The 26,665-nt window shown below is 40.1% G+C and overlaps 4 protein-coding genes across 5 annotated transcripts in view; 3 read left to right on the top strand and 1 right to left on the bottom strand.

Moving 5' to 3' along the window:
* The window catches only part of cacna1fb (calcium channel, voltage-dependent, L type, alpha 1F subunit), a 41,042-nt gene extending 38,994 nt beyond the window's left edge, over positions 1 to 2,048 (top strand). The window contains exons 46-47 of the mRNA XM_035521976.1: positions 212 to 544; positions 1,779 to 2,048. Of these exons, the coding sequence (XP_035377869.1) occupies positions 212 to 544; positions 1,779 to 2,048 (603 nt within the window). The remainder of the gene's footprint in view (positions 1 to 211; positions 545 to 1,778) is intronic.
* Positions 2,049 to 5,460: 3,412 nt separating this feature from the next.
* sypa (synaptophysin a) lies at positions 5,461 to 17,796 on the top strand. Of its 2 annotated transcripts, none has more exons than XM_035522206.1 (7): positions 5,461 to 5,576; positions 10,072 to 10,137; positions 13,138 to 13,262; positions 13,442 to 13,640; positions 13,781 to 13,972; positions 14,410 to 14,727; positions 17,623 to 17,796. In XM_035522206.1, the coding sequence occupies exons 1-6, from the start codon at positions 5,559 to 5,561 to the stop codon at positions 14,692 to 14,694; spliced, it is 885 nt and encodes a 294-aa protein (XP_035378099.1). In that variant the 5' UTR covers positions 5,461 to 5,558; the 3' UTR covers positions 14,695 to 14,727; positions 17,623 to 17,796. The 2 variants fall into 2 exon arrangements, with proteins under 2 accessions (XP_035378099.1, XP_026868589.1); XM_027012788.2 differs by lacking the exon at positions 17,623 to 17,796 and adding an exon at positions 14,978 to 15,544.
* Positions 17,797 to 18,161: 365 nt separating this feature from the next.
* zgc:136605 (uncharacterized protein LOC664695 homolog) lies at positions 18,162 to 22,229 on the top strand. The gene is made up of 5 exons (XM_035522066.1): positions 18,162 to 18,431; positions 20,163 to 20,318; positions 20,588 to 20,686; positions 21,349 to 21,442; positions 21,938 to 22,229. Exons 1-5 carry the CDS (start codon positions 18,321 to 18,323, stop codon positions 21,949 to 21,951), a joined length of 474 nt encoding a protein of 157 aa, XP_035377959.1. The 5' UTR covers positions 18,162 to 18,320; the 3' UTR covers positions 21,952 to 22,229.
* A 131-nt stretch (positions 22,230 to 22,360) lies between these two features.
* Positions 22,361 to 26,665, bottom strand: emilin3a (elastin microfibril interfacer 3a). The gene is made up of 4 exons (XM_027032302.2): positions 26,505 to 26,665; positions 25,779 to 25,898; positions 24,918 to 25,606; positions 22,361 to 24,610 (listed from the first exon to the last, which is right to left on the bottom strand). Exons 1-4 carry the CDS (start codon positions 26,663 to 26,665, stop codon positions 22,662 to 22,664), a joined length of 2,919 nt encoding a protein of 972 aa, XP_026888103.2. The 3' UTR covers positions 22,361 to 22,661.

The following is a 26,665-nucleotide window of genomic DNA, read 5'->3' as shown; positions in this document are numbered from 1 at the left end:
GTAGCCAGGTCTGTTTCAGTACTGGGCTGTTTCAGTACTAATAGGATTGAAAGCCAGAGGGAAGTTATGTTTACACCATCCTAACTAAACAGGATTTGGAATTGTCTTTTATCTCAAATTATCCCCCTTTATTTATAATCATTCTTTAATTATCCCTCCCTTCTCTTCACTTTCTCTGGTTCGTGCTTCTTCTCTCACTCCTCTTCCTCAGGCATATGGAAGTTATGACTCCCAGCACAGCAGCAGTCCCTCCTCCATGAGCTCCACGGCCTCGTGGGTGAGCCATAGTCCCCGGCAAAGCCGTCTGCTCTACGCCCCCCTCATCCTGGTTGAGGACGAGGGGCTGGTGGGTGTTGGAAGAGTGGGCGGCTGGGATAGGAAGGCTGGGGGCACCAGAGTGTCTGTGGAAGGTCATCGGGGCTGGTACACAGGTGCCTCGGGGGGACGAGCAGACTACAGGGCGTACACCACCCTCAGAGTGCCCACACAGCTCAGCCCACACTACAGTGAGAAGAGAGGCAGCGCTGACAGCCTGGTGGAGGCAGTAAGTATTACAGCATTATAGCTCTCCGGACATATAATATTAAAATTAGCCATCCTTCATATCTATGGAAATGTCTGTTTCCTCCTATTTATAATTGTGCATAGCATAACCTCTCTGATAGCTTTAGTAGTAGTTACTTGTCTTTTCACTGAGCTTAAACACAGTCCATTGGGTTGATCATGATGGCCTTCAAACACTTTGACAAGTCCGCTTTTAAAAAACAGGAAACTCTGCTGCAGAGGAGCTGTAAGTTTCTTAGTATTAAAAATGAGCATGATTAGAAATGATGGTTAAAAGTTTTAAGGTCCAGGTTAAAAATAGCAAACCTGTCCTTTTAACATGGCAGCTAGGCAGTAAAATTGCTTTTTGTAACGTGAGGAGGCAAAGCAGGATGCGGGGATGAGTGTCAAACACAATAAAATGTTTATTGCTACACAAAACAAGGACAAATGCGTGGCTAGCAAGCTAACCGGGTTTAAACATTGACAGAATTCATATTCCAACACAAGACTTATATACATGCACACTAATGATACACAGTGAGGAGCAGGTGTGAAACACAGGGAGGGCGTGGCCATATAGACGAGCTCACGTGCACGCACACACGCACCCACCCACCCACCCACACACACACACACACACACACACACAAGACGTTTTGGAGGAGGAACCATATCGTGACACTTTTTGATCTTCAAACTAATTCTAATACTAGAAAAAGGTAAAACATTTTTACAATACTATCTTTTGTGTAAAGGGGAATTCTACTCCATTCTATATATATTTCTATTCCAACCTATGGAACTCCTTCTCCTGCCTCCAGAAGAACCCTAGGGTGCGATGTAAATGGTTCAAGGAGAAAGAAAGAGACTGTTAGTTGACTATTCTCAAATTCGGTGGATTAATATGAACATTACATAAAAACTTAAAAACAGAAAACAAATAGATTCAGAAGCAAATAACAAAGCAACGCAAATAAGACATTAAACTAAACTAAGTTCAAAATAAGGTAAATAGACAAATGATCATATGATTATTATGAGGATGGGTTTCAGTCCAGGTCTTTAGGCTGCACCCCCTTGGTATTATACTGATAACACGCCAAGGGAGCGTGTATTTATATTGGTACGTTGCTTATCATGGTTGTGAAACTTTAAATATGCATTAACGTAAAGTGAAAAGCAAGCCCTCCTCCCATGACTTAATGAGTTCTTCTGTTTGGGCCCTTCCTCAGGTACTGATCTCTGAGGGACTTGGCCTTTATGCCAAGGACCCCAAGTTTGTTGCCTTTGCCAAGCATGAGATTGCCGATGCGTGTCACATGACCATCGACGAGATGGAGAGCGCAGCCAATGACCTGCTTAGCCAGAGCAGCAGCAGCAGCTCCAGGGGGAGCTGTAGCAGCCGCGCTGACCTGGGACCCTTCTACAGCGATGAGGAGCCCGCGCAGGGCCGCGAAGAGGACGAGCTTGCCGACGAGATGGCATGCGTTACCTCTCTCTGACTGGCAGACGGACAGAGCCAATTGGGGGAAAGGGTGAGAGGAGGAACCTGGCAGGCCAGTGATATAGCCCATGTCTTACAGGGTCCAGAGAGAGCAGGCGCCTTAAAGCTGCAGGTTATAGATGAGAGGATGGCCAAAATTGTCAGTTAGACCTTGATAATATAACTCGGAGTAGAAATAGTGCAAAGGGCTTTATCATAGGTGGTAGCTCTTAAAAGGCTTCTTAGACCTGAGCTTCATGAACTGAGATGACACTGGTATTTGGTTTGTGTAGTGTTTTAGAAAAAATATGTCAGACAGTGTTTTATCCAAGAAACAGACAGTGAGAGACAGTGATAGTCTATACAAGAAGCTAAATTATGCTGGCTAATTCAGAACACTTGAAAACTAAAAGTTTGTCACAATGAGTGGCCAGCCATAATTTCCAACATTTGTATCAAATTGTGTACAGTAAGTCTCTGAAATGACTTTTTTTTTTTTACTGGACATCATATTGAACATGTTTATACATGTAAGTATGTCTTTGTTTTATTCTCTTCAGTAATTTGAACAAATCTATAAAACATCTGTAAAGGGATGAGATATTTGTAAAGCACTAACAAGTCTAGAAATACTATATATGAATCCTTTTATTTATCCACAGTTTTCAGTTTCCTGTGAACTCTTCTGCTCCAGTGATTTTTTAACCCCTCACCTCTGGAGACTTTGCTGAAACATGTACAGAATGGGGATGGTTTAGAGCACAAGTTCTTAGGTTTCATTATGTAAACTGAACTGAGGAACAATGCATACTTTTTTATTTTATTTTATCTTAGTCATTTTTCCTGGCATTTGTTAACACCATTTTATTACATTTAAACGGTTATTGCTGAGTCATAAATGTTGCTGATGCTCTTCAAGTCATTTCAGACCCATTTCACAATGTCATCTTAACGCCATATATTAAACAAACAAAGACTATATATATAAAATGTGCTGAATCAAAAGTGATTTCTATTGCATATAAAATGTGGATGTCACTGGTATAACTGCCTCTTATTTATAGGTCTCGCAGAACAAACACATGTGTTTTTGTGCACATGGCCTTCTTCAGCGTGTTAATGATATCATCATCAGGCTACTAAATAAGTGTTAATTGCGTGTCCACACCCACATCAACCATCATCAAAACAAATCATCAACAAAACTTAAATTTGATTTCAAATTCTAAAAATAAACAAAGAAAAATTCTACAAATTAAAATAAGGAAGAAAATGAATGAAAAACATTTTAGAGAACAGTCTTTCATGCAGTATGGAACTATTGTCTTTATGTAGAAAATGTAGCAGGCTTATCTCCGTAGGAGGGGCTCTTCACCCTCACCTTCACCCTCTTGCCATTTAAATGACTATTTCAACCGCCATGAAGCACATTGAATTAACAATGTCAACCTAGGTCAGCAAGTTCCTTTTAAATCTAAAGCACTTTCCGTGTTTAATGCATTAGTCAATATCATCTGATTTCCCTGCAATGATTTACAAAAAAAAACAAAAAAAAAAACAAAAAAACAGCAACACTGGTTCTGATGTCCCTTATTTCTGTTGCTATATTTATTTTCCCCTTCTTCTGGAACATGTGTTAATCCAGTACATTGGGTATACTTTTGTATCTAAGAACTAAAGACATTTCTATTGGAGAGTCTATTTAATAGCATTTTGAATTATATGTTTGTAATCTGAGAATTGTAGATTATTGTAACGTGCCAGAAAGACGTGGACGAAGTTGATAAGAATAATTTTACTACCAAGAGGACAGTCCAGAGTCATAGATGTTAAAACATGCCAAGGTCAGTATCAGATTAGAGCAAACAAATCCAACAGGGAATTTAGTAAGAATAAACCACAGCAGGCAGGGTTCAGTAACGGGCAGGAAACAGCTAACAACACCGAGGGGCAAATCCAAACAGACGTAATCTACACAACAGGGATTTGTGAACAGTTTAGGAAAATTAAACATGCGGAATAACGAGGAACAGGTGACTTCAGTTAGTACTCTGAGGAATGGCTATGGGACACATGACTGCCTGAGGTAGCCTTGAGAGCGGAATGCCAAAAGGTACCGTTGGGAGGCCGTGTGTCAAGAATGACCATATAAGTTGTTCACCCCATTGTTGATGGTTTATTTATTTGTTTCTTCTTCTTCGTCTTCGTCTTCTTCTTCTTCTTATTATTATTATTATCATCATCATCATCATCATCATCATCATCATCATCATCCTCATGGCAGCATTTAAAGGATTTTTCTGGTGATTTTTGTGCTATCTAACCTTTGTCAATTTTGTTTTAATTTTCTGGCCTTATCTGCTTTATTTCCTTTGTTATTTTGTTGTGTTGGTAGAAATTGTCCTTTTTTATTTCTCTTAAAGTGGTTGAAGTGAGCATTTCTGTATGAGATTCTGCTCCTACTCTAATTTAAAACTTCTGACCCAAACACACCCACACCCACACACCTTCACTGACCCAGCTGTTACACTGCGTTCATGATTATATCTCTGATGAATATCGCTCTCATTTCCATTCAAGGTAAGATCTTGATTTCTCTGCAGAGGTTATGCAGAGCATGTCTAGTTCAATAAAGGAAGCGTCTAAAATGTGAAAAGGGGATCAAAAGTAGGAGACCCGATTCAGTGGAATCCTCAATAGCGTTTGGGCATACGTCAGCAGCAGCTGTCTCAGCTGTCTGCTTTAGGAGACGTGAACTGTGATCTAGTCAGTGAGAGGGGGCACTGCTAATTACTTCTCTGTGCACTGCAGGGCCACTGAATTAGGTGAGTTATACCACTCGCACTAATGTAGATGTATACGCACAATGTGATGCTACTGCTACAATTTGAAAATTACACGAGGTGGTCCGTTGTCACTAGCGTCCTTTAAGACAATGGGCTAACAACAATTCCAGTTATTAAAGTTCCAGTTGACAAACTGGTAGACTATTCTTTGATGTTATACCATTAGGTAAGTTTGCAAACTGTCAATGTGAATTTCTTACTTTAATTGCTTTATCTCACTTTAAATACCTGAAACCTGCCCATACTGTCTACATTAACTATTTAGATGTTGGATCTTCAGGAAGGAAATATAGATTTTATAGTAATGATAAAGTATTTGAAAATCTCGGAATTCGTTGCAATAAAGTAAAGTAAGCATTATAAACCAGCTATACAAATGACCTTTCTGTTTCCAACATAGCCATAAAGAAACGGTCACAAAAATTCATCCATTCCCTCCTTTCGTAGCTTTATTGACGTCCATGTCTGTGATGTTTCCTGTGTGTGACAGCCTTTCCAACGTACCGTATCCGACGACGGTCGAGTCATCCTTCTGTTCTTTGCGCACTAAATACGCCTTCTCCCCGCGTATGACGCAATGATGCTGTTCTGGTGATTGCCCCTCCCGCATGTAGGCTGTTTCGGCTGCTACGTACGCCTCCCCCCGATTTTCTATTTCTCTTATCTACGAGCAAGCAACCAAGATGGATATTATAAACCAGGTAAGGAATATGAGAACAAAGAAATCAATGGTTGTTATATCAATAATATGTGAATATACGATTTGTTTTATTTGTAGGATGGTAACCTGAATGAGATACGCTTGAAAATTATGCCAAAATATGTAAAAAGAAATGCCCTGCTGGTATCTCTTCGCTTATTCGCAGCTACAGTATTTCTAGGGTTATTGGTGAAAATGTGTGTTGGCTGATACTCACAGGACACAGTTGAAAAAAAAGCATTCCATATGATGTTATTTGGTTTGAAAATACACATTTATTATGTTTTGTTGTTTTGGGTCTGGATATTGCTGAATTCCGATGAAATGATCAAATTGATCTTTATGCTTATTGTTAGAATGTCAGTGGATTTTCAATTTTCAGGCTGACTTATAATAATGGAGTAAGTTTGATGCCAAATGGTAAAAGACCAGCATCAGAAGCCCTTGTAAGAAGGCCTTTACTATATGCAGATGTAAGTGTAGGGATTGCTGTGTAAAATGGCAGCTGACTTTTTTCCGAGCGTCTACTATGACTCAGTCCTTGTTTCCATTCGAAGACATAAGAGATGCATTGTTTTTTTTCCTGTGCTGAATATATAAAAATACCTAAATTGATTTTGGGGCGTTATCGGTGTGCAAGACAACAATACAATATTTGGCAAACCATGTTTTGGTTGTTTTTATTCATATACATACATAATCGGTTATTTTTAATAAGTTGAGGTATGATTTTACATTAAATAAACATCCGTACGACTGTGTAATAATGAAATGATACGAGGATTAAGAATCGACGTAGGCCTATTGATTTTGTTATTGGAACGTGTTAGAGGACTGTGATGTTTCACCGAAATGTTACCACCGTAACTTGTTACCCATAGAGGACGCTGTTGATTAATGTCATCACGAGGACGAGCATTCGTCTCGCCCCCGGCTCTCCCATGCTCGCCCGTATTGCTGTATGGTAAAAAAACAAAACAAACCAAAAAAAACAAGATGAAATTCAGTTTAAGCCGTTATGTGCAATAGACGATTAAAATAAGAAACGTCTGAGTGTAACGGTGTAATAAGCGGCGACAGTGAATCGAATGTCCTTCCCCTAGTGGATCATGATCTGAAGTGGATTGGGAAGAACGACTTCTCCCGGCGTCGTCGTAACCTATGAGATATTGTGCTGTTTCTCTGGATTGCATGAAAACAAAAAGGGCGTTTTTCTGCCTTATGTAGTGTCTATAGCCTGTTTGATATAACTTATAATAATGTCACATTGATCCACTGCATTAAAAAAATTAAAGAAAGTGTGTAATAGTCTAACAGCAGTCACTTAAATACATTGCCTTCTGGCAGCCTCTCTACTGATAAAAGGCTAGCTTCGAGGGCCTACTCAATATGTCAGTCTTCTGTTTTAGTTCCCACGCCCAGGTCCTCCATTTTGCTGGCAGGGAAATTTGGTTGGATATGGATTATCAGAGAAAATTGACTATTTAAGGACAGTAGAATGTATTGGACTATTACCTGTTTTTGTTTTTAACTGCAGGAGGGTGTCAGTAGTGTATATTGTGGTGTATGTGCTCTAGTAGCCTAAATCATTCTTGTTCTGACTACCTGTCCATGTCAGGTTCAGGTCCCTTCCACTGGACATAGGTGAGGGCCTGCTCAATACCATACTGCATTTGGCAGCAATGCATAATAAATTGTCAATATTCCTTTTTACCTACAACATCCATACAGGTGCTAGCTTTACAGTGGAGTAAAATTTCTAGTGTATGTGTTTATTTTTATTTATTTATTTATTTTTGAATCAATTTTTTACTTTATGTTGGTGTAAGTACAAGGTAGTCTTTTTTTTGCTAATCCATGTCCCCAAAATTCCCTACTCTTATGAGCAAGGTATGAGGTATGACTTTATTGGAAGTGGCAATCTAGTGTTCAACAGTCTATAGTGTTCTACAAAATTGCCATCCTTGGTAAAGATGAAAAGAACACCCATGAAAAAATTGGTGGTTTCACTGAAAAAACTTGTTTCTTTTGCTCAAACACATTTCTTTCAAATATTGAGAAGGGCCTTATTTTCCCATTTATATTTTACAAGGGCACATGAGTCTTAATTACTCTTAAGTAGTTGACCATGGTTTCCTCAAATGAAGACAGTGCTGACCTTCATGAATGAGGTATCGGTTATTTAAAAATGGCTTCACATATGAAAAAATTACGTTCCATTTTATGACAGTAGTGAAGATGTTTTAGTCAGCCTGAGATGACACACCTACTGGAGTGGATGCAAACGTGTTTTGTAAAAGATTTTTCAGAGACAAGGCTTATAGTTGTAAATTTTTTTAGGAGTTGTGGCATACTAAGGTTGCCAAGTTTCCAGAACTACAATTAGACTCCAACAATGCTCCTGCTTACAACTCTCCTTAGCATCTGCTATTTGTAATGAGGAATAGTCTCATCTTCTATATATGTGCTTTCCTATCTTATCCAGCATAATTTAAGAGTAGACTTGTTGTTGCCATCTTGGCAGTGGAAGGGTGCACACAGCACTATATGGAGGGGTGCTAATGTGCCTTGTGTTTTGCAGAAACAGGTTGAGTTTGTGTAAGGTTTTCTTGATTAATTTCACTTTACTGAATTTTTTTTTTTTTTTTTCGAAGCCTGATTTTGCTTTGGTGCTGAAAGTTCATAAGGATATCATTATAATAATGGCATTGGAAGCCCTGTTTCTACAGCTAGAATTAAACAGAAAGTGATCAGCTCAGCAATTAATTTGATGAGAATGAAGGTCATCTGCAAATTACAATAACACCTCTCATTTAGGCTACACTAGGAAAGGGGGAATGTCTTTTCTAAAAATAGTTTATGTTAACTCCTGCACATATATCAAATATATACAAAGTAAAACTGCTCTCATGCGTACTCACTGAACATTTGAGGCAAAACTGAAGCACCATTAAATAATTTAAAACTCTATTTAAGTGAATAATTGTAGACATGGAAGGCATTTATTGACAATGTTAATTAGAGGAAAAGCATTAAAGCCATGCTATTCATCATTAATGGGTGTTTGTTTAAGAAAACCAAGCACTGTAGTGTACTGTTTGTGTAAGTACATCTTTAGCTTATTTCTGTTTCTCAGCTTTCCTCTAGTAGCCCGTATGCTATGTATTGGCCTCGGACCGGTTGGGGATTGCTTAATATGCACTGACCTGGACCAGTTGGGGATTCTTTACCTCAGAAAAGCATGCATCATGTTTCTAGTGCATGAATAATGTTTCCAGTAGCGGTTCATTACGGCCCTCTCTTAAAATATTTGAATATTTCTTTTCACCCTGATAGTAAGTCCATTCTGGCAACATAAAGATTTTGGCATTTGAATGTGTGTTATAGCATTGGGTACACAGCACCAGAATGATTGGCACCCTGGGTGAAGATGAGGGGAAAAGCTATACAGATGTCTTTGTTGTTTATCAGTATGTGGATGTGAGAGTAACCGAGCCTTTCAGTATGTGGATGTGAGAGTAACCGAGCCTTTCAGTGTGTGGATGTGAAAGAAACCGAGCCTTTCACTGTGTGGATGTGAGAGAAACCGAGCCTTTCAGTGTGTGGTTGTGAGAGTAACTGAGCCTTTCAGTGTGTGGATGTGAAAGAAACCGAGCCTTTCACTGTGTGGATGTGAGAGAAACCGAGCCTTTCAGTGTGTGGTTGTGAGAGTAACCGAGCCTTTCAGTGTGTGGATGTGAAAGAAACCGAGCCTTTCAGTGTGTGGATGTGAGAGAAACCGAGCCTTTCAGTGTGTGGATGTGAGAGAAACCAAGCCTTTCAGTGTGTGGTTGTGAGAGTAACCGAGCCTTTCAGTGTGTGGATGTGAAAGAAACCGAGCCTTTCACTGTGTGGATGTAAGAGAAACCGAGCCTTTCAGTGTGTGGATGTGAGAGAAACCGAGCCTTTCAGTGTGTGGATGTGAGAGAAACCGAGCCTTTCAGTGTGTGGATGTGAGAGAAACCGAGCCTTTCAGTAAGGTAAATGATGTGCAGTCCCTCCCTCTGCATGTACAACTTTGTGTTAAGCTGTCCTGATCCTTCTGAGTCCTGGATTACCCCCCACCCCCACCCCCCACCCCCCACCCCCACCCCCCACCCCCCATGTGGATGGAGTCTCCTGTTCAGCACATCCCTCAGGCTGTCAGTAGGGTTTAGGTAGTCCTGGGGTGGCCACTGCAAAAGTTTAAATCTGTGATTGGTAAAGCATTTGTGTGAATTTTTAGTGTTTGTTTGTTGGGAAGATTTGTTTGTTTGTTCTTGTTTTGTAACAAGGGTGCCAATAAGTCTGATTATGTGACATAATGCAAAATAACCTAAGCTACAAAAATAAATCAAATGTAAATCAAGCAGCCTGCTCTCACTTACATCGGGTCATTCATGGTGATGTTTGTTTTCTTATAGTGCCGGGCCCAGCTGTAGTGTTCCATTACTGCTGTTTCTCCTTTCTGTTAACAGTTAGTTGCCCAAGGACAGTTCCGAGTGCTGAAAGTACCACTGGGCTTCATCAAAGTCCTGGAGTGGGTAAGTGTTCATTTTTGCCAGGCGTTTTCAAACAGGACCACCTTAAAATCATTTATTAATTCTCAAAGGGCATGTTAGTACTGATTTGAGCATTATGAAATTTCTATGGTTTTGTAGTTGTGGTAGAGGTAGAACTCTACCATTTCTACCACTTTGCTGCCATTTCTCAGTGGAAAAATCACAAAATAAACAAACATAATCATTTCAAAGAAACAATAAATAGAACACCTTTTTTGAAAATTGTAATGGATATTCTTTGTTTTTATTTTTATTTCTGGATATTTTATATATCATCTCAGATGACTCATAGGGTGTTTGATTATGCAAGCATAGTTTGATGACTAAATAATACATACATGGAATCTGTCCAGAAATAGTCTGGTCTCACCTTCATTTTTTTGTGTATCTAGCTTATAAAGTATAATATATAGCCCACAAAAGAACGCTGACATATCAAGGACTAGTGCTGATGACAAAAATAGTGGCTCTGGGGTAATAGTGACATCTGGTGGAGCTTCACTATAACATGCTATTTGCATGAACCTATTACTAAGACAACAATGAAAGCAATCCATACACCAAGAGGTAGTCACTGGTTAATATAAACTATATTAAAAAATCATAAGCCAATCATAAGTTCTACAAGTGCAGCTCTTACTATTTTAGCCATTTTACTTTGCTTTAATTTACCTTATTAACTGTTGCAATTGAATTAAATAATTAAGTAAAACAGTGAACACAAATTATACATATAGTTTACATTGTGCTACTTAATATGAGCCATGTTAATTTTACAGCACATGTTAAATTGGCTAACTTGTTATTATTTTTTATTATTATTCAGATTTCTGTTTGAAAATAAATCCTTTTGAAATAATTTGTGATCTGTAAATTATTTATACCTGTTTTATTCAATGTTGCCCATTGAAGGATAACATGGCACAGTTTTCATAAATAATGCTGGTTTCACCAAGACAAAGATTACCACTTTACCTGAATCAAAAAGCATAATCGAATGATGAAAGAATACACCAGCTAAGGGTTTTAGGGTGAAATGAGATGTCAATAGTAAAATATATATTCAAATTAAAACAAGCCAGCATTTTGTCAGATGCTGTGATCAAGAATGTTCTGCACGAATCGTATTCAACTTCTCCAAGTTCACACACATCACTTTACTGCTGCGTTCCTTCCACTGGCTTCCTGTAAACGCCTGGATCAGATGTAAAATGCTGGTGCTTGCCTACAAAGCCAAAAAATGGTCCTGCTCCCTCCTACCTGTGATCACTTGACTTTTCCACACCATATCTCACACCCTTCACGCCTCTAGTACAGCATGACTCAAGCCACCGCACCCTAAGAGACAGCCACCCAGACTGTGGAATGAACTCCCATTACCTGTCTGTACATCGGAGTCTCTTGCTGTCTTCATATGTAGACTAAAGACCCAACTTTTCAAGTATTCATTGAGTAGTCACTTCATTATACTTGAATAATCACCATTTCTTCACTTACGTCTCTACCAAAAAAAACTTTAAATTGTATGTGCTTTCTTTCTGTATTTTCCATCTTAAAGGGATCTAGCTTAATGGTCAGTACACTCAGGTCTAGTGTACTAGTATAAAGGTTTCATTCATGGAGACAACCAAGCGTTGTTGTAATTCGATCTGAACAAGAGCATTAAATGTACTAAATGTCTACAGTTGTCCAGAGACCAGCATTATGGTAAATGTCAATATAAAAGTAATGTATGGTTATAATGATTTTACTGAATTTGATCTAACAAAAACACTCACTTTCATGTCATGACAGAGTTTTTACAGTATAAATTACTTCTTATTTAAGAAAACCTAGATAATCTCATTTTTTTCTCACATATTTGACTAGTTAGGAACCTTTTCTTCTCTGACTATAGCTAAACCATAACCTGTTCCTCAGGAGGGAACAGCTAGGGAAATTAGATTGCTATAGTCACTGTGCTAGTAAGGAATTGAGCTGTCATTGTGATGTAGTTAAGACTCAATTAAGATTATATTTAGCTCACTATTCCAGAAATTGTACCTGATCTACTCCTGGAGTCTAATCTTGTTGGATCTCATTTTCCCTCCTTTGGCTTCAGTTTTCATTCTGATCCTCCCTGACCTTCCTTAATTTGTTTCAATTTCTTTTGCTTTAAATTCAACTAGTCTAATTTGCTGTTGCTGGTCTGAGGATACTGCTTTGTGCTCGGTCCATTCGGGTTTTGTGTGGCTTGCTTTGGTTTGGGTTTGGCTGAGTTGAATTGGGTTTCTCTTGGTTTAGTTCACCTGCTTTCAGTGGTGTGGCAAGGTTATCTTCCATCTATCTCCTGTTGCGCCATGTGAGGCTGCATCTGACCACAGTACAACACCCCATTGTGACAGATGGCTAAGAATCTCTGTGAAATGTAATAGCGCTAATGTCCCTTCAGTCCCTCCTTCAACTACAAGCAAACCCCAGCCCACATGTAATTTCCACGAGTGACTCCACGTCACAGATGTAAGACAGGCCAGAAGAGTCCTGCACGTCTGTCACATCCAGTCACGCCTCTCTCAAGATAACATTGTGCATTACACTACTGATATTAGAGGTAATAATTTTCACTATTGATATTAGAAGTAATTTGCATTTCACTATTGATATTAGAGGTAATAAATCCATCTAGACACTTATGCATAAAGGCCATAGAATATACAGTACCAATAGTGAAGTTGTGTATAGTGTATAGATGATGTCTAGTTGACATTATATAAGCAGAATGCTGTCAGTTTGATCATCCCATGGAAGTAACATGGTCAGTGACTGCTAGCAACAAAGTAACTGCTTCTGCTTGTGTTGCTGGTTTGACGTAAGCTAAGACGCTCTTCACATGCTAAGGCCTTGAACAGGGCAAGGCCTTACCACTGCTTTTATATTCTTAATCTCCATTTGCTCCTGTAACTTTTAGAGCCATCGTCTCAAGCTTTTTATGCCTGCTTCCAGGTGTTTGCCATATTTGCGTTCTCCACCTGTGGGAGCTACTCCGGCTACTTTCGCATGAGTGTGGAGTGCAAAAACAGATCGGACAGCAACCTGAAAATAGACGTGGACTTCGAATACCCCTTCAGGTAGATAGAACTTTTTAGGCTGTGGTCCAAATTCACAAAATGGTCACAAGAAAATTGTAGTAGTACATTGTGGATCTACTCCAGTGCAAAGCAAAGGCTGGCAAAAACAGAACTTTAACAGACCTGCAGAACAAATATTCCAAATGCACTAGCATTGCTCAAGGTTTAGTTTTCTCCAGGCTCCACCAGGTCTACTTTGACGCCCCAACATGCAAGGAGGGGCGGTCTGAGCGCTTCTTCCTCGTGGGCGACTACTCTTCCTCGGCTGAGTTCTTCGTCACCATTTCTGTGTTTGCCTTCCTGTACTCCATGGCGGCTCTCAGTGTCTATATCTTCGCCTTCGAGAAGTACCGTGAGAACAATAAGGGGCCACTGATCGTGAGTTCCATTCAGCGAAACTGTTACAACTTACAAAATCACAAATTACAGTTCTCTTTACTAACTATGTCACTGTAATGTGAAAGTTTAGCCACAAAATCTTGTGTATCACATTACGCTCTTCATGTCTGGTCCTTCAGGACTTTGGTGTGACATGTGTGTTCACCTTCATGTGGCTGGTGAGCTCAGCGGCATGGGCGAAGGGACTGTCTGATGTGAAGACGGCCACGGACCCAGAGAAGGTGCTGGATCTCATCCCGGCCTGTGAACAGGAGGGCAATCGTTGCCGCGAGGTTCACGACCCCGTCATGTCTGGCCTCAACACCTCTGTGGTAAGTGGAGCTCCTTCGGCTCCTTCATTTAGCTCCTTCAAGGCTCTAGATCTCCTCTAATAATCCTCTAAGGGGTTCATCTTCATAGACCCTCAGCCAGTTCACATATTTACTCTGTTCCTTCTCTCAAGACCCTAAGCCAGGCAATCAAGAGCTCTGCAGCCACTGATTATCTGGCCTAATTGCATAAGGAGCTGAACAGAGCAAAAATCCGGTCTGGCTTGGGATCCCCGAGGACTGGATCCTCAGTTTGAATTAATTCCTCCTTAATTCTTCTTATCCTGGTCCTTGTAAACAAATATTCCTTGGTTTATAACTCGCATCTAGTTGTAAGTTCTTGATGGCAAGATAATAAAGATATTTCAAAGTATTTCTAAAACCCAGCACATGCCTGATTGCGAACTGCATCTCCTAAACCTGTGCCATTGTGCTTCCAGGTCTTTGGCTTCCTGAATCTGATCTTGTGGGCAGGCAACCTTTGGTTTGTGTTTAAGGAGACTGGCATCGTGGCCCCCTTCATGCGCCACCCGGCTGCCCCAGAGAAGCAGCCGGCCCCTGACTCCTATGGGCAGCAGGGCTACGGACAGCAGGACCCCTACTCTGCCTCCCAGGGGGGCTACCAGCCAGACTACAGTCAGCAGGGCTACAATCAGGGAGGAGACTACGGGCAAGGCGGCTACAACCAGCAGGGGGCGCCCACCTCTTTCTCCAACCAGATGTGAGAAAGGCGGAGAGGAAGAGGCGGACAGAGGCTGGTGAGTGTGGAAGAGAGAGGTGATAATTATGACTGTGGCCCTTGTGTGCGTTTTCAGCTCTTTTGCACAGCCTTGGCTGCTATGCTTCAGTGTGGACTGGCAGCCAATAAGGTAGTGGGTATATGCTCAATTTTAGCTTCTCACATCTGTTTCTTATCGGTGTCTGATCTCACAACCCTATTACTCGCGTTTCCTCTTCCTGCTTTCTTCTTAACCCTTCTTCTCACTCTTCCTATCTCTCGTTCCACAGGAGGGTGAACGTGTGATGGTAGGAATGTGATACCTGAGTCCTGCTCATGCAGCCACACTCTTCCCTGTCTGTTTGCGCGTATGCCAGTGGGTGAAAAGATTGCAGGGAGGGTGGGAAGGACAGTGTGGGCAATACTTGCAGAAAGATTCAGGGCACGGGTGATAAGCAGGGGAAAATCTATGTGCTGTTAATTATTGTGATGTAAAAAATAAAATACAAAAGTTAGTTATGATCACACGGAGAAACACCCAAATCTGTTTAAAAAAAAAAAGAAAAAGAAAAAAAAAGAAAAAAAAAGATATATAAATTATTGCTATATACATTTTGAATTGATGATGTTGGCAATAGTAATGCTAAACCTGAGAGAATGTATTTGTCTGTGCTGTACAAATATCAATGTGAACAAATATACAAATATTTCCTAATGATATGAATGGGATTATTCCACTGTAGTCTAAATCATGTTTAGAACCCAATGGAAATGATTCCTTGAGAATTTTTACCTATAGTGGTTTGGTATGAGTTGCATAGATATTCACTAAAGATGTATAAAATTTTATGCGATGACCCTGTTTTCTTTCGTTTTTTTTGGAGGGGGAGGGGGTTACTTTGGGGTTTTCTGTTGATTTTGTTTTGAATTTGATTTGTTTTCCCCCTGTTGGTGGGATAGAGCATTGATCTGAGCTTGAGTATAGAGAGTGAACCTGGTTCTACTGTTCGCAATAGGCTACACAGCAGATGCAATACATCAGTGGCATTCAGCTAACCAGTGAATACATTGTGAGGACTATATTGCAGTATTTGCAATATTTTTTCTTCCCTTTCAAACTGAACTTTGGTTTCCTTAATTTTTTCTCTTAATATGAGAAGCACATGTCCAATAAGTTAGCATGGTTTGAGTAGCTTCTGATACTATGCTTCCTCTACTATGCCACACAGTATGTTAGTGCTGTTTCATGCAAGTGAGTAAACTGAAATGCAACTTGAATTTTGTTCGTGTAATGTGGGCACCAGATATCGAACCACTCCTGTGTGTGGAGTTATTGGTAGTCTAAATAGATGTGCCAGTTTTAAATTCGTAGATATTCAACCCCTTACCCTTTCTAACCTCCCCCCTGTGTCTGTCAGTGTGAGGGCTCTCTCTCTCTGTCTCTCTCTCTCTCTGTCTCTCTCTCTCTCCCTCTCTCACTCACACACATACACAAACACTCAAAAATCTCCTTGCTACCTATTTTTATCGACAAAGAGCTTGAATTACAAATGAACTTATCTTAGTCTACTTATATTGAAATATATTTTCAAATATTTGTGTGTATATATATGTATATGCCATGCAGAATCTGCAACCTAGTGATTTAATCTTTTGTTATACAGCAGATCTATTCAAGGATATATATACTATATATATATATATATATATATATATATATATATATATATATATATATATATATATATATATATATATATATATATATATATATATATATTAACTGGAGTTCCTGAAATACCATGGAATAAATCAGTAAAAATTCTATTATTTGATCGCTGCAACAGCTGGAGGCCAGGATAGAAAATTCTTTCGCTTTGCCCGAATTCTCAAAATGCAGGTGTCAAATATATCTAGCATTTTATGATATATTAGATTGTTCCAAATTTCATCATAACTGACAAGGTTACTGTGTAGTCTACAGTGTAGTCTACATACACCTGCATTGCCCATTCAAACTAAATTGTTATATTTAAATAACAAGCATGATCCTTTCAGATGCTGACCCTGAAAGAAGTTGACCCATACACAACTTTGTATGGGCAACATATAGTCTACACGTTATTGAATGGTATAAGCACTGAAATTGTACAGTTATAGTAATCCATATGTGAGAAAGCTCCTTAGATACTATATCATGGTTGAGTATATCACAACCATATTGTATCCTTAGCATTTTCCAAGCAGTATATTTATTTGCTATTAGTTTAAGACAATGCTATATCGCATTTCTTTAGTCATGCATGATGCGCCGCTCCTTAATCTGTCTTGAAAATCTCCAAATTTATGACTGAATCTCATCTCATATTTCCAGAAAGCAATGGGGTGCAAAGCAAAACAGCTTTCGCTTTTGATTCGATCTGTGAGCCCGCCAGACCGGTTTAGCGTCCTGTCTTTCCGTTCCTCTTTCCCGCTCACTTTCTCCGCTCTGTCCCGCTCTCTTCTCTTCGTTTCTCAATATGCTCTTCAGCTACTCTGTTGTTAGTGGTGTTTGGTAAGTCTCGTGAAACTCGATGCCTTTGGGTTGTGCTGTATTTATTGTGTATAATATATTCTTAACGTTCGACGATGTTAATAAAGATGAATGTGACCACACTGGAAAATCAAGCATCGTCAAGATTATTCAGAAATTCTGTTGTATTGTACTATGGAGTCCATGAAGGAAAATTCAATAAAGACTAAGTTATCCTGTTGAAAAAAGGAACGTTTCTTGGCTAAATATATGATGTAAATAGAATCATTACGTTTTGTTAATAAGTATTTAACTTTAAATATAAATAAAGGTTGTGTGTGTGTGTGTGGTGTGTGTGTGTGTGTGTGTGTGTGTGTGTGTGTGTGTGTGTGTGTGTGTGTGTGTGTGTGATACTGTTTTCAGTTTTCAGCACAGTCTGGATTTACATTTGATGTAGATACAACAACCATGACCACGATTGTGTTCTTGTGGGCTCAAGAGAGTTGGGGTTATGCTGGCCATGCGAATTCACCGTCGCAGACAAATTTCCAATGTTGCAATAAAATCATGAGTTTTGCTAGAGTTGTGGTGCCCTCATCTTGATAGTTTGGTGTAAGATGTTTTCAGACTAATCTATGAATGTCTTTCCAGGGTCATTAGAAGACTTTGAAATGTACGGTTATCTGAATAATCTGTTGAAAAACTGGCGACTTTTAAGAAAACTTGGCGTTACATCTGCAATGATTTGTGCAATGACCCATTTCTTTAAAAGAACGATGCCAAGACACAACATAAGTTCAGCTTTAATATATATATATATATATATGGTTTAGAAAGTTGCAAAAACTACCTAATTTCAGACCGCTTTGTTGATCTGGTCCACACCCACAGTCATTCATAGAACGCCATGAAGTTTTTGCTGGGGTGCACTTTTTTTTTTTTTTTTTCCACGGGGTGGCGAATAACGAAGATACGTCGCCTCGGGTGTTTAAGCAAAGTTCAGAAAATGACTCAGTGGGTCTAACACAGCAGAATTGCTCCTGACACTGAAGCCGCTGCATTTGATGCACTAAACTGAAAGTTGTTAATTGGGATTGAAGTAGTCTACTAGCAGTTCGAAGATGGTCGAATCAGATGAACCGAACGACTCTACACCGTCTGATGTGAATAGCATAGAAAAGTTAAAGAAATACATTAAAACTTCAAAAGGGACCATTCTAATTGCTGAAATTGTAAGTACAATTGTAAATAACCTAACTCGACTGTGCCGTCTCATGCGAGTAGCTGTTTTTCTATTTTACATAATTTATTAGATTACTACAATATTTCATTAGTAAAATATTGTACACAGTTGTACTGTCATGTTTATCTATTATATCAGTTATATTAGTTTGTCCACTTGATGGGATTTATGTCTTTGAGTATAAGAAATAGAACAACTGAACTACAGTTATCAGTATGCATTTTTTTCCCCATCTTAAACCACAAAGTTGCCAGGTGTTACTTTGCATAGCAACAGTGTAAATCACAATAGTTCTGTGCCAGCACATTATATCAGCATGACTGATTCATCAACCATAAACTTACTACTGCCTAAAAAATGAGAGACTCGTGTTTGAATATATATATATATATATATATATATATATATATATATATATAGAGAGAGAGAGAGAGAGAGAGAGAGAGAGAGAGAGAGAGAGAGAGAGATAGAGAGAGAGAGAGAGAGAGAGAGAGGGGCTGAGGAATTAATAAAACAGACTTGAATGAAAACGTTCTTCTTACTAGAGGGGTTTCCTGGTAGTACTTTCGCACCTCAGCGCCAGGGTTTTGTTTTTTTGTGGGTGAAGTTTCCATGGGTATCAGATTTTCTCCCAAAAACATGGTGGTTAGGTTAATAATAATAATAATAATAATAATAATAATAATAATAATAATAATAATAATAAATAAAGCATGACAGTCTAATTCACAGACACTGTAGGTTGCTTCATCCTGTAAGTTTTATTTCAAGCCCGTTAAGAAGAAACTACTCTACGCGTCTCGCGTCTCCCTTTCTAGAGAAGTTTCAGTTTTACAAATGCTGTTACGCTTCCGACAGGAACAAGGCGAGAGGTAAAATGCAAAATGCAGGAGGCAGTTTATTAAATAAGGAAACACGAACACGAAGGGTAAAGCAAACAGAGGCTAAGGGGTGCTGAGGGTAATATAAAACACGGCTGGAGTACACAGCAAAGCAATGACAACGACCGTAAAACAAGCATAAGGTAAACCTGACAGAAACGTAACTTATCACAATAACCAACCAATTAGAAGACAGAAACACAGGGCTTAAATAACCAAGACAAGCAGAAACTAAACAGACTCAAGCGAACAGAACAGGGAGAACTAAAACACGGACTGGATCCCGGGAACAGACGAGGTGCGGAGAAAACGAAATCAAGGAGCAGAACACGGAAGTAAATGAAAAACAAAGATACGACAGTGAGAAATCATAAACAGAGGCGCTAAGAGGGTGGCCAATCGTCACAGATGCCAAATGTGCATGTCAAACAGATAAACTCTTCACATTCAGAAATATATAATTGAATACCAACCTAGTAAGCTTTCTAGGTAAATATTCAAATGTATAGGGCTTATATATATATTATATATATATATATATATATATATATATATATATATATATATATATATATATATATATATATATATATATATATAATATATAAAAATGAAAAATGATGGACTTCACTTATCTGACTGAGTATGACCACTAATGCAGTTCAGTTAGCACACTTGAATAAGCACAGCAACAAGGTCACCACCCATTTTAAACTCTTCTAAACCGATATGGCAAACCTTCAACATGATCTTAATTTAGGAGAGAAGGTGTAGCGGAGGAAGTATAGTTTGAGGAGACTGGCTTCCTTTGACTCATTCTCTTGCTTTTGCACAAATAGGTGCTGTGTGTCATCATCATAATCTGCTATGCCGTCTCAGTTTTTGGGAGATACATTATAGTGGCCATTTTTGAGATGGTCTCCTCGCTCATCTTCTTCATCATTTTTGCCCTGGAGCTGCAGAAAATGATCGTTTTCATCAGCTTAATATGGATGGTAAAAGTGTCTCTAAATACACATTTGTACACCATACACTGAACACACATTTACCTTCTACTGAAGATGACATTATTGAGCTATGAGCTATGATGAAAGACTTCAGCTAAAGCTAATTGCCTGCTTGTTGTTTTTCTAACGAAGGAAATAAAGATAAAACACTAAAATTGCAAAGAAATCATGTATATACAAAGCATTTTACATACAAAAACTTTTCTTTTGCATATGCAACATAGTACATTTATGTCGGCTAAATTATTGTTATATAGGACTTCTTTCGGGCACTGACCAGCTGCTTGGTCTTCATCATCACATCTCTCATATGTGTGGCTTCTCAGTGGTCAGACACTCCACAACGCACTGGAGGCGTAAGTGTGAGCATGCATGGCCTGTGTGTGTGGAGAGAGAAAGAGGGAGAGAGAATCACTCTATATGGATAGACTGTTTATTGAGTATTTGTAAGGAATACATATTATTTTTTATTTCAGCTGTTACATGCAACTTAAACATTGTCTTTGCATGTCTGCTTTCTACAGAAAAAGATGAACAAATTCACTAGAAGAGACAAATCATGTTACAATAGAACCATTTAGATTATTTAGATTATAATAAAATAAAATCACACATCAAACTATATATGAAATGGAACAATTCATATTCAAAGCAAATAAAGAAATATTTAAAAGTAATTTGCTTGCACACATACACACACAAACAAGCGCACACACACACACACAAAACCAAACAAAGCACTTATCTAAGTGATTGCAGGATGCAGGTAAGCAGATAGGTAACGCCCTTCTGACTGAAGACATAAATACATTCTTAGTTTCAGTCTGGGAACTCTGCCTGGTTCCACGGGTTAATAAAAAGTGAGAATGCAAGATAGAGTGATGGGGCTCAGTTAAAAAACTTGGCTTAACCTTACATAGGGAATCTTGAAGATGAAGCAAGGGCTTTTTTATTTGAAGGATGCTCGTTCTTTACTGGCATGATTAGGCTTGTAATATGTGGGGTATGTTCAACTCAGGTTTTGGGCATACTGGCAGCACTGCTGTATGGTTACGATGCTTACCTCACCATCATAGAAATCAAGAAAAATAAATCGCGTCCTGTAATCATGGGTAAGAACTTTCTCTCTTTCCTTTCCTTCTTATTTTTACTTTCATCTTTTTTAGTCCGGAAAAATCTAGAGCATCCTCCCGAAACAGAAACAATAACCCATATGGATTTGGCTCACACTGCAGCAGCCTGCCTGTGTGCACAGTGTTGCATAAAATAATATAAAAAGTGTCATGACAAGCAGAATATGAATATTATACCTAACATCTTAATGACTGGATTAAATTCGATGCTCTGTCAAGTGACTTGCATTCTTTTTCCTTTGGCATGTTAACATGATCAGTACCCACTGTATCCAGCTCTCTGCATATAAACCATTTGATCTAGATAGAGCGAACATTTGAAACGCGATAACTAGATAATGAAGAAGTCAATGTTCCTAATGCTCTGTTGGTGGTAGTAATGGCTCTACTGGGTGAAGTGAGTAATCTGTGTGAAAAATAGTTAACTGATGGCTTCTGTTCCGTTAACGCTGATACCCCCCCTCCCCTCCCCAGTGGCTGGGATATGATGTTCCAAGGCAGAAGAGGAGAGACTATAGCACAGACTGCAGTATTCAAATCTACACCATAAAAGCCATATTTTAAAATTATTGATGTTTAATAGAATAGCAGTAGAGTAACAGTCATGAGTAAAGAGATGGTGGAGAAATAGTGGCTTGTGTGAAAGGTCGTGGAGAAGCAAAACAACATCTCTCTTCATCTCTAACAGAAGAACAATGAATGTTTTGTTTATGTCCATGTAGATTTATGATTTCTGAATAAAAATGTTGAAAGGCAGGTCCTACATTTAGTTGTTTCTATCTACCGTGATTCATTTGAATATAATGTTATGATCATATGATTTCAACACAAGTGTGATGCATGTAAGACCAAGATTTGAACATTATTATTACATTTTACTTTTTAATATAAACAAATCTTCAGAGGAAAATGTCTTTAGTCATTCTAGGTGACTCCAGGAGTATAAAAACAAAGATTCAGCACATTCTGTTATAGGCACAAATGTGTGTCTGTTTATCAATAACAAACACTTATACAATTACAATCAGTACAAAAAATGTATAAACACTAGTAGATACCCAAAACAACATTAAACAAATCCTTTCTAATTGACCTCCACCCCATAAAATGGGTCAGTACAATTAAGTAAACACTGTATTAGGTTAAACACACTTTGGCCAGCGAGTGGATCAGTCATTCTAAGAAATATTGGGCCTTTCTATGGAGCATATTTGAGTTCCTGCACATCTTCCACCTGTGTGGGCTCTATAAACTGGTCTCCTCTTGGATAGGCTGGTTCAGGTGTGTGTGTTTCTGCCCATAGCTGAGTTGCTGTGAAGTCTGTTGTATTTGTCAGCTCAGACATGACAGTGCAGTTTCTAAGTCCATTTCTAAGCACGCTTAGCTGGACGGAATGATCGACAAGGGTGCTGTTGACCTGGGACAAGTACCCTTCCATATGCTTCTCCAATTCTCCTCGGATCAGCTCCAAGTCTTCGGCCAGTCGTGCTAGGCCACTGCACTGATCCTCCACACGGGCCACGCGGCCCCCGACCTCAGTCACCTCCTTCCGGACACCTAAGGCAGTGGAGCGGCAGCCCTGCAGCTCCGTGCCCAGCCTGCGCCGCAGATCCTGCAGTTCGCCTCTCAGCCTGGTCAGCCTCCTCTCCCCTGCGCCCAGCATGGAGGCCTGCTGGCCCACCAGGTGCACCACACCTTTAACCTGCTGTGCCAGCCGCTCCTCACGCTCCTGCCAGGTGAGGTTTGCCCGTCCCACTTCCTGCACGACCTTCCCGAAAGAGTCTTTCAGCCCACGGAGGGTGCGGTTAACGGAGTGCACGCTCACCTTTAGAAGGGTCACCTCGCCCAGAAGCCCCTCTTCTACCTTTGTATCGGCTAGCTGGATAAGCAGTGAGTTCAGAGTGGCGTTCAGCTGATCCAACCTTTCCATCTGCGCTTCGAGCTTCCTGTGAAGGTTTTTGTGGTTTTCTGTTTCATCCTGCTTTAGCGTTGCATCATATCCTGTCAGAACTGGTTGTGAGGTACAGGAAGAAGTGCAAAGGACCTCCAAAGAGCTGAGTTGCTTCTGAGCACGGTCCATATCCACCTCTACCCTTTTTCTAAGGGACTCCACCTCTGCTTCTAAGGTAGGCACCGATTGGCCTTCCAGCAGAGCTGGTGCCGTGGCATTGCTCAGTTCCTCGACTGCGGCAAACAGACGGCTTTCGAGAGCCCTCATCTTGTCCTCAAGACATGCATCAAGTCTGATACCAGACATTTCACTACCAACTCCTCCCAATTGTTTCTCGGTCAGGCTCAGCTGTGCTTCCACATAGCCCAGCCTGCCCTCGAGCATGCCCTCTACATGGTCCTTGTGACCACCCAGCTCAGCCTGGAGGTGCATTTGGGACTGGTTCAGGCCATCCATCGACTGCTCCAGCAGAACCAGCCTTTCAGTCACACCTGACACTGCGCTGTAGCAGGTCTCTGTGGGTTCAAGTCCTTGAAGCTGGGAATGTAATTTTCTAAGCTCCTCCCTAAAGCCTGCCACACTGCCATTCAGGTCCTGCTCCAACTGCTCCCGTCCTTCCATCAGCTCCTTCTTGCACTGGAGACGCACCTCCGTCGCCTGACCCTCGCAGTGCTCCTCGGCACTCACCACGCGCTTCTCAAAGCCTCCTAGAATGGCGACCCGGGCCTCACGAAGTTTAGCCTCCACCAGCGTCTCCAGATCTTGTGAGTCTGTTTGGTTGCCCCATCCTCCAGAGAGCCTCTGCAGGGCTCCATCATGGTCCAGGACCATCCATCTCAGCTCTGCCAGCTCTGAGCTCTTAGCTTTTAGCTCAGCGTGCAGCTCTGCCACTTTCTCCGTCAGCTCGGCCAGCCGTGGGAACTGGCCCACCACATCAGCGTGCTCCATGTCAGGCGCTCCGCCTGGCAGGTCCCCAAAAGCGACAGTGGAGTCGAGAGGTGGAGTGACGACTGGGACCGGAGCTGCCGAGAGGAGGGCAGAGAGCATGCGGTTGGCGTCCTCCCGGAGCGCGGCACGCAGGTGGTCCTCTAATCCTGTCACTTTTCCCCGTAGGGTCTCAAGGCCAAATGAGAGATGTCGCACTTCCTCCTCCATCCTGTTCAGACGTTCCACTGTGACACTGTCCCCTTCAGTATCTAGGGTAAGAGGGATAGATGCAACGAGGAATATCAATGTCTAATAGTTGCCAAATAAAGGATTTTCCTTTAGAATTAATAAGTAATTTGATATATTAAACAGGGCTGTAAATTCTGTAAATTCATTATTGCAATCTAAATATATTCAAACTGATTAGAACTATTATATACTGCAACAGAATTTGGAAATAAAATACATTTTATATTTCATTTTTAGCTCTTGATGCACTGACTTTCGAACTGAGATGCCAGACAAGTTTTGTGTTATAATTTTGTGTTATAGCATGCAAATGTGAAAAAGTCTCACCATGGTTTTGCTCATTGTCACCAGAGGGCGCCTGTGTCTCAGGAACTGATTCAGTGACTGGGTGTTGTGGACTTGAACCCTGGGTATCTCGCACAGGATCCTGGTAGTCTGTTATTGGCTCATGATCATCTGGAATGGGATTGTGCCCAGGATCGTGATCGTCGGTCAGAGGGTTGTGGGGTTCTGGCATTGCAACAGGGTGAATTGGCTTGGCCTCTTCATGATCTGGATACTGCTCAAATGAGGTTTCCGGATAGGAGGGGGCGATATTCGGGCCAGGATAGCCACCCATTCTCTTAAACAGCGTCTGGGGTTGATTCCAGAAGTTTTGTTTGTAGTTAGGTTGGATCATTGGGCCTTTAAATAGAGGTACTGGCTCCTTATGGGAGGGCATGATGCCTTTATGAGGAGTCCCTAGATCATTATGTGTTGTATGACCTTTGAAAGCAGGTATTGGGCCCTTGAATGATGTCATAGGGCCTTTATAAGATGGCGCAGGGCCTTTACGGAACAGTTGGGGACCTTTATTAGAGGACATGGGACCTTTAAATGGAGGCATTGCCTTCATTCCATATGCTCCAGGTTGAACATTACAAGCAACACCAGTGAACCCAGGACAACATCTCCACTCCAACTCAGTCACTGTCTTGAAAGCCACCTTATACATTGGCTTATAAAACATCTGGTACCTATGAGCGCACATAGCATTGAAATGTGAGTAATAATTCAATAAACAACAGTTCAAAGCATAAAGCAAAACATTGAAATGTGAGTAATAATTGAATAAACAACAGTTCAAAAGAATAAAGTAAGTGTTAAATGAAAAGTGAACAAATCTCAGTGTGGTACATTAGTGCTTACATTAGTGCTGGGCATTTCTGCCCCCAGCCACATTTGTTGTACTCTGCCTTCACATAAGGAGCAGCTCCATCCTGAACACTATAGGACATACTTTTTTCCACTACATATGCACAGTGGTTCCTAGAGAGAGAGAGAGAGAGAGAGAGAGAGAGAGTGAGAGGGGCAAGCTTGGTAAGACTCGCTGTTCATTTTCCATTACCCACTCTGCCTCAGTATTTTTGTAGCTCTCACTGCATTAATATTTTAACATGTTACATTTACATTTTACATGTACAATATTGCATTAGAATGTTAAATAAAAAGATATACATTTAACAAAGCATGTTCTAAATGCCTTCCTAAAGTAATTATCATGTTTCTTATTTCTTTAGCAGAATTATTTAAATGAACATAAATCAAAAATCATTTAAAAAAATGTTATGAGATATTTAAAATATTGTTGAATATTGAAAACTACTAAACTTAGCTTGTTAACTGTTAAAATTATTTATTTTTGTCTTTTAACAGTAGCAGAGGCATATGTTTGTACTTACTAATAATAATGAAATCAATGCATATAAAAGAATCAAAGCACACTCACTGAAGAAAGCCAAACATTATAATGTGGATTGCAATAGTCTGTGGTGACAGACTGGCATGTATCTGGCATGTATCTGAGAGTCATCCGGATTCTTGCCTAATGTTTGTTATGCCATTATATTGGCATAAAGGACCAGTGATACTCACTTGTGTCTGGCAGTAGGTTTCCCAGAGCTGTAGTGAGGATTGGGTCCTGACTTAAAGAGGCTGGAATGATTGGGTCTGGGTTGGAAAGCACCAAATGCGTTTGTCACAGCTACACCAGCACCCAGAAGAATGAGCGGGCAGAACAAGCCCAACCACAGCAT

This window comes from Electrophorus electricus, chromosome 23 (assembly GCF_013358815.1).
Source record: "Electrophorus electricus isolate fEleEle1 chromosome 23, fEleEle1.pri, whole genome shotgun sequence".
In the NCBI taxonomy this organism is placed as follows: domain Eukaryota; kingdom Metazoa; phylum Chordata; class Actinopteri; order Gymnotiformes; family Gymnotidae; genus Electrophorus; species Electrophorus electricus.
Note: the sequence above shows the minus strand (reverse complement) of the source record. Positions and strands in the feature narration are given on the sequence as shown.

What these genes read in the sequence shown, in the direction of transcription:
- zgc:136605 (XM_035522066.1), top strand. Translation starts at nt 18,321, where the DNA reads ATGGTCGAATCAGATGAACCGAACGACTCTACACCGTCTGATGTGAAT. An exon ending in TCATCAGCTTAATATGGATG is followed by an intron (nt 20,319 to 20,587) that starts GTAAAAGTGTCT and finishes ATTGTTATATAG; the next exon opens with GACTTCTTTCGGGCACTGAC. An exon ending in CTCCACAACGCACTGGAGGC is followed by an intron (nt 20,687 to 21,348) that starts GTAAGTGTGAGC and finishes TGTTCAACTCAG; the next exon opens with GTTTTGGGCATACTGGCAGC.
- sypa (XM_035522206.1), top strand. An exon ending in GACTTCGAATACCCCTTCAG is followed by an intron (nt 13,263 to 13,441) that starts GTAGATAGAACT and finishes AGTTTTCTCCAG; the next exon opens with GCTCCACCAGGTCTACTTTG. An exon ending in ACAATAAGGGGCCACTGATC is followed by an intron (nt 13,641 to 13,780) that starts GTGAGTTCCATT and finishes CTGGTCCTTCAG; the next exon opens with GACTTTGGTGTGACATGTGT.
- emilin3a (XM_027032302.2), bottom strand. Translation starts at nt 26,665, where the DNA reads ATGCTGTGGTTGGGCTTGTTCTGCCCGCTCATTCTTCTGGGTGCTGGT. An exon ending in CAGAAATGCCCAGCACTAAT is followed by an intron (nt 25,607 to 25,778) that starts GTAAGCACTAAT and finishes GTGCGCTCATAG; the next exon opens with GTACCAGATGTTTTATAAGC. An exon ending in TGACAATGAGCAAAACCATG is followed by an intron (nt 24,611 to 24,917) that starts GTGAGACTTTTT and finishes CTCTTACCCTAG; the next exon opens with ATACTGAAGGGGACAGTGTC.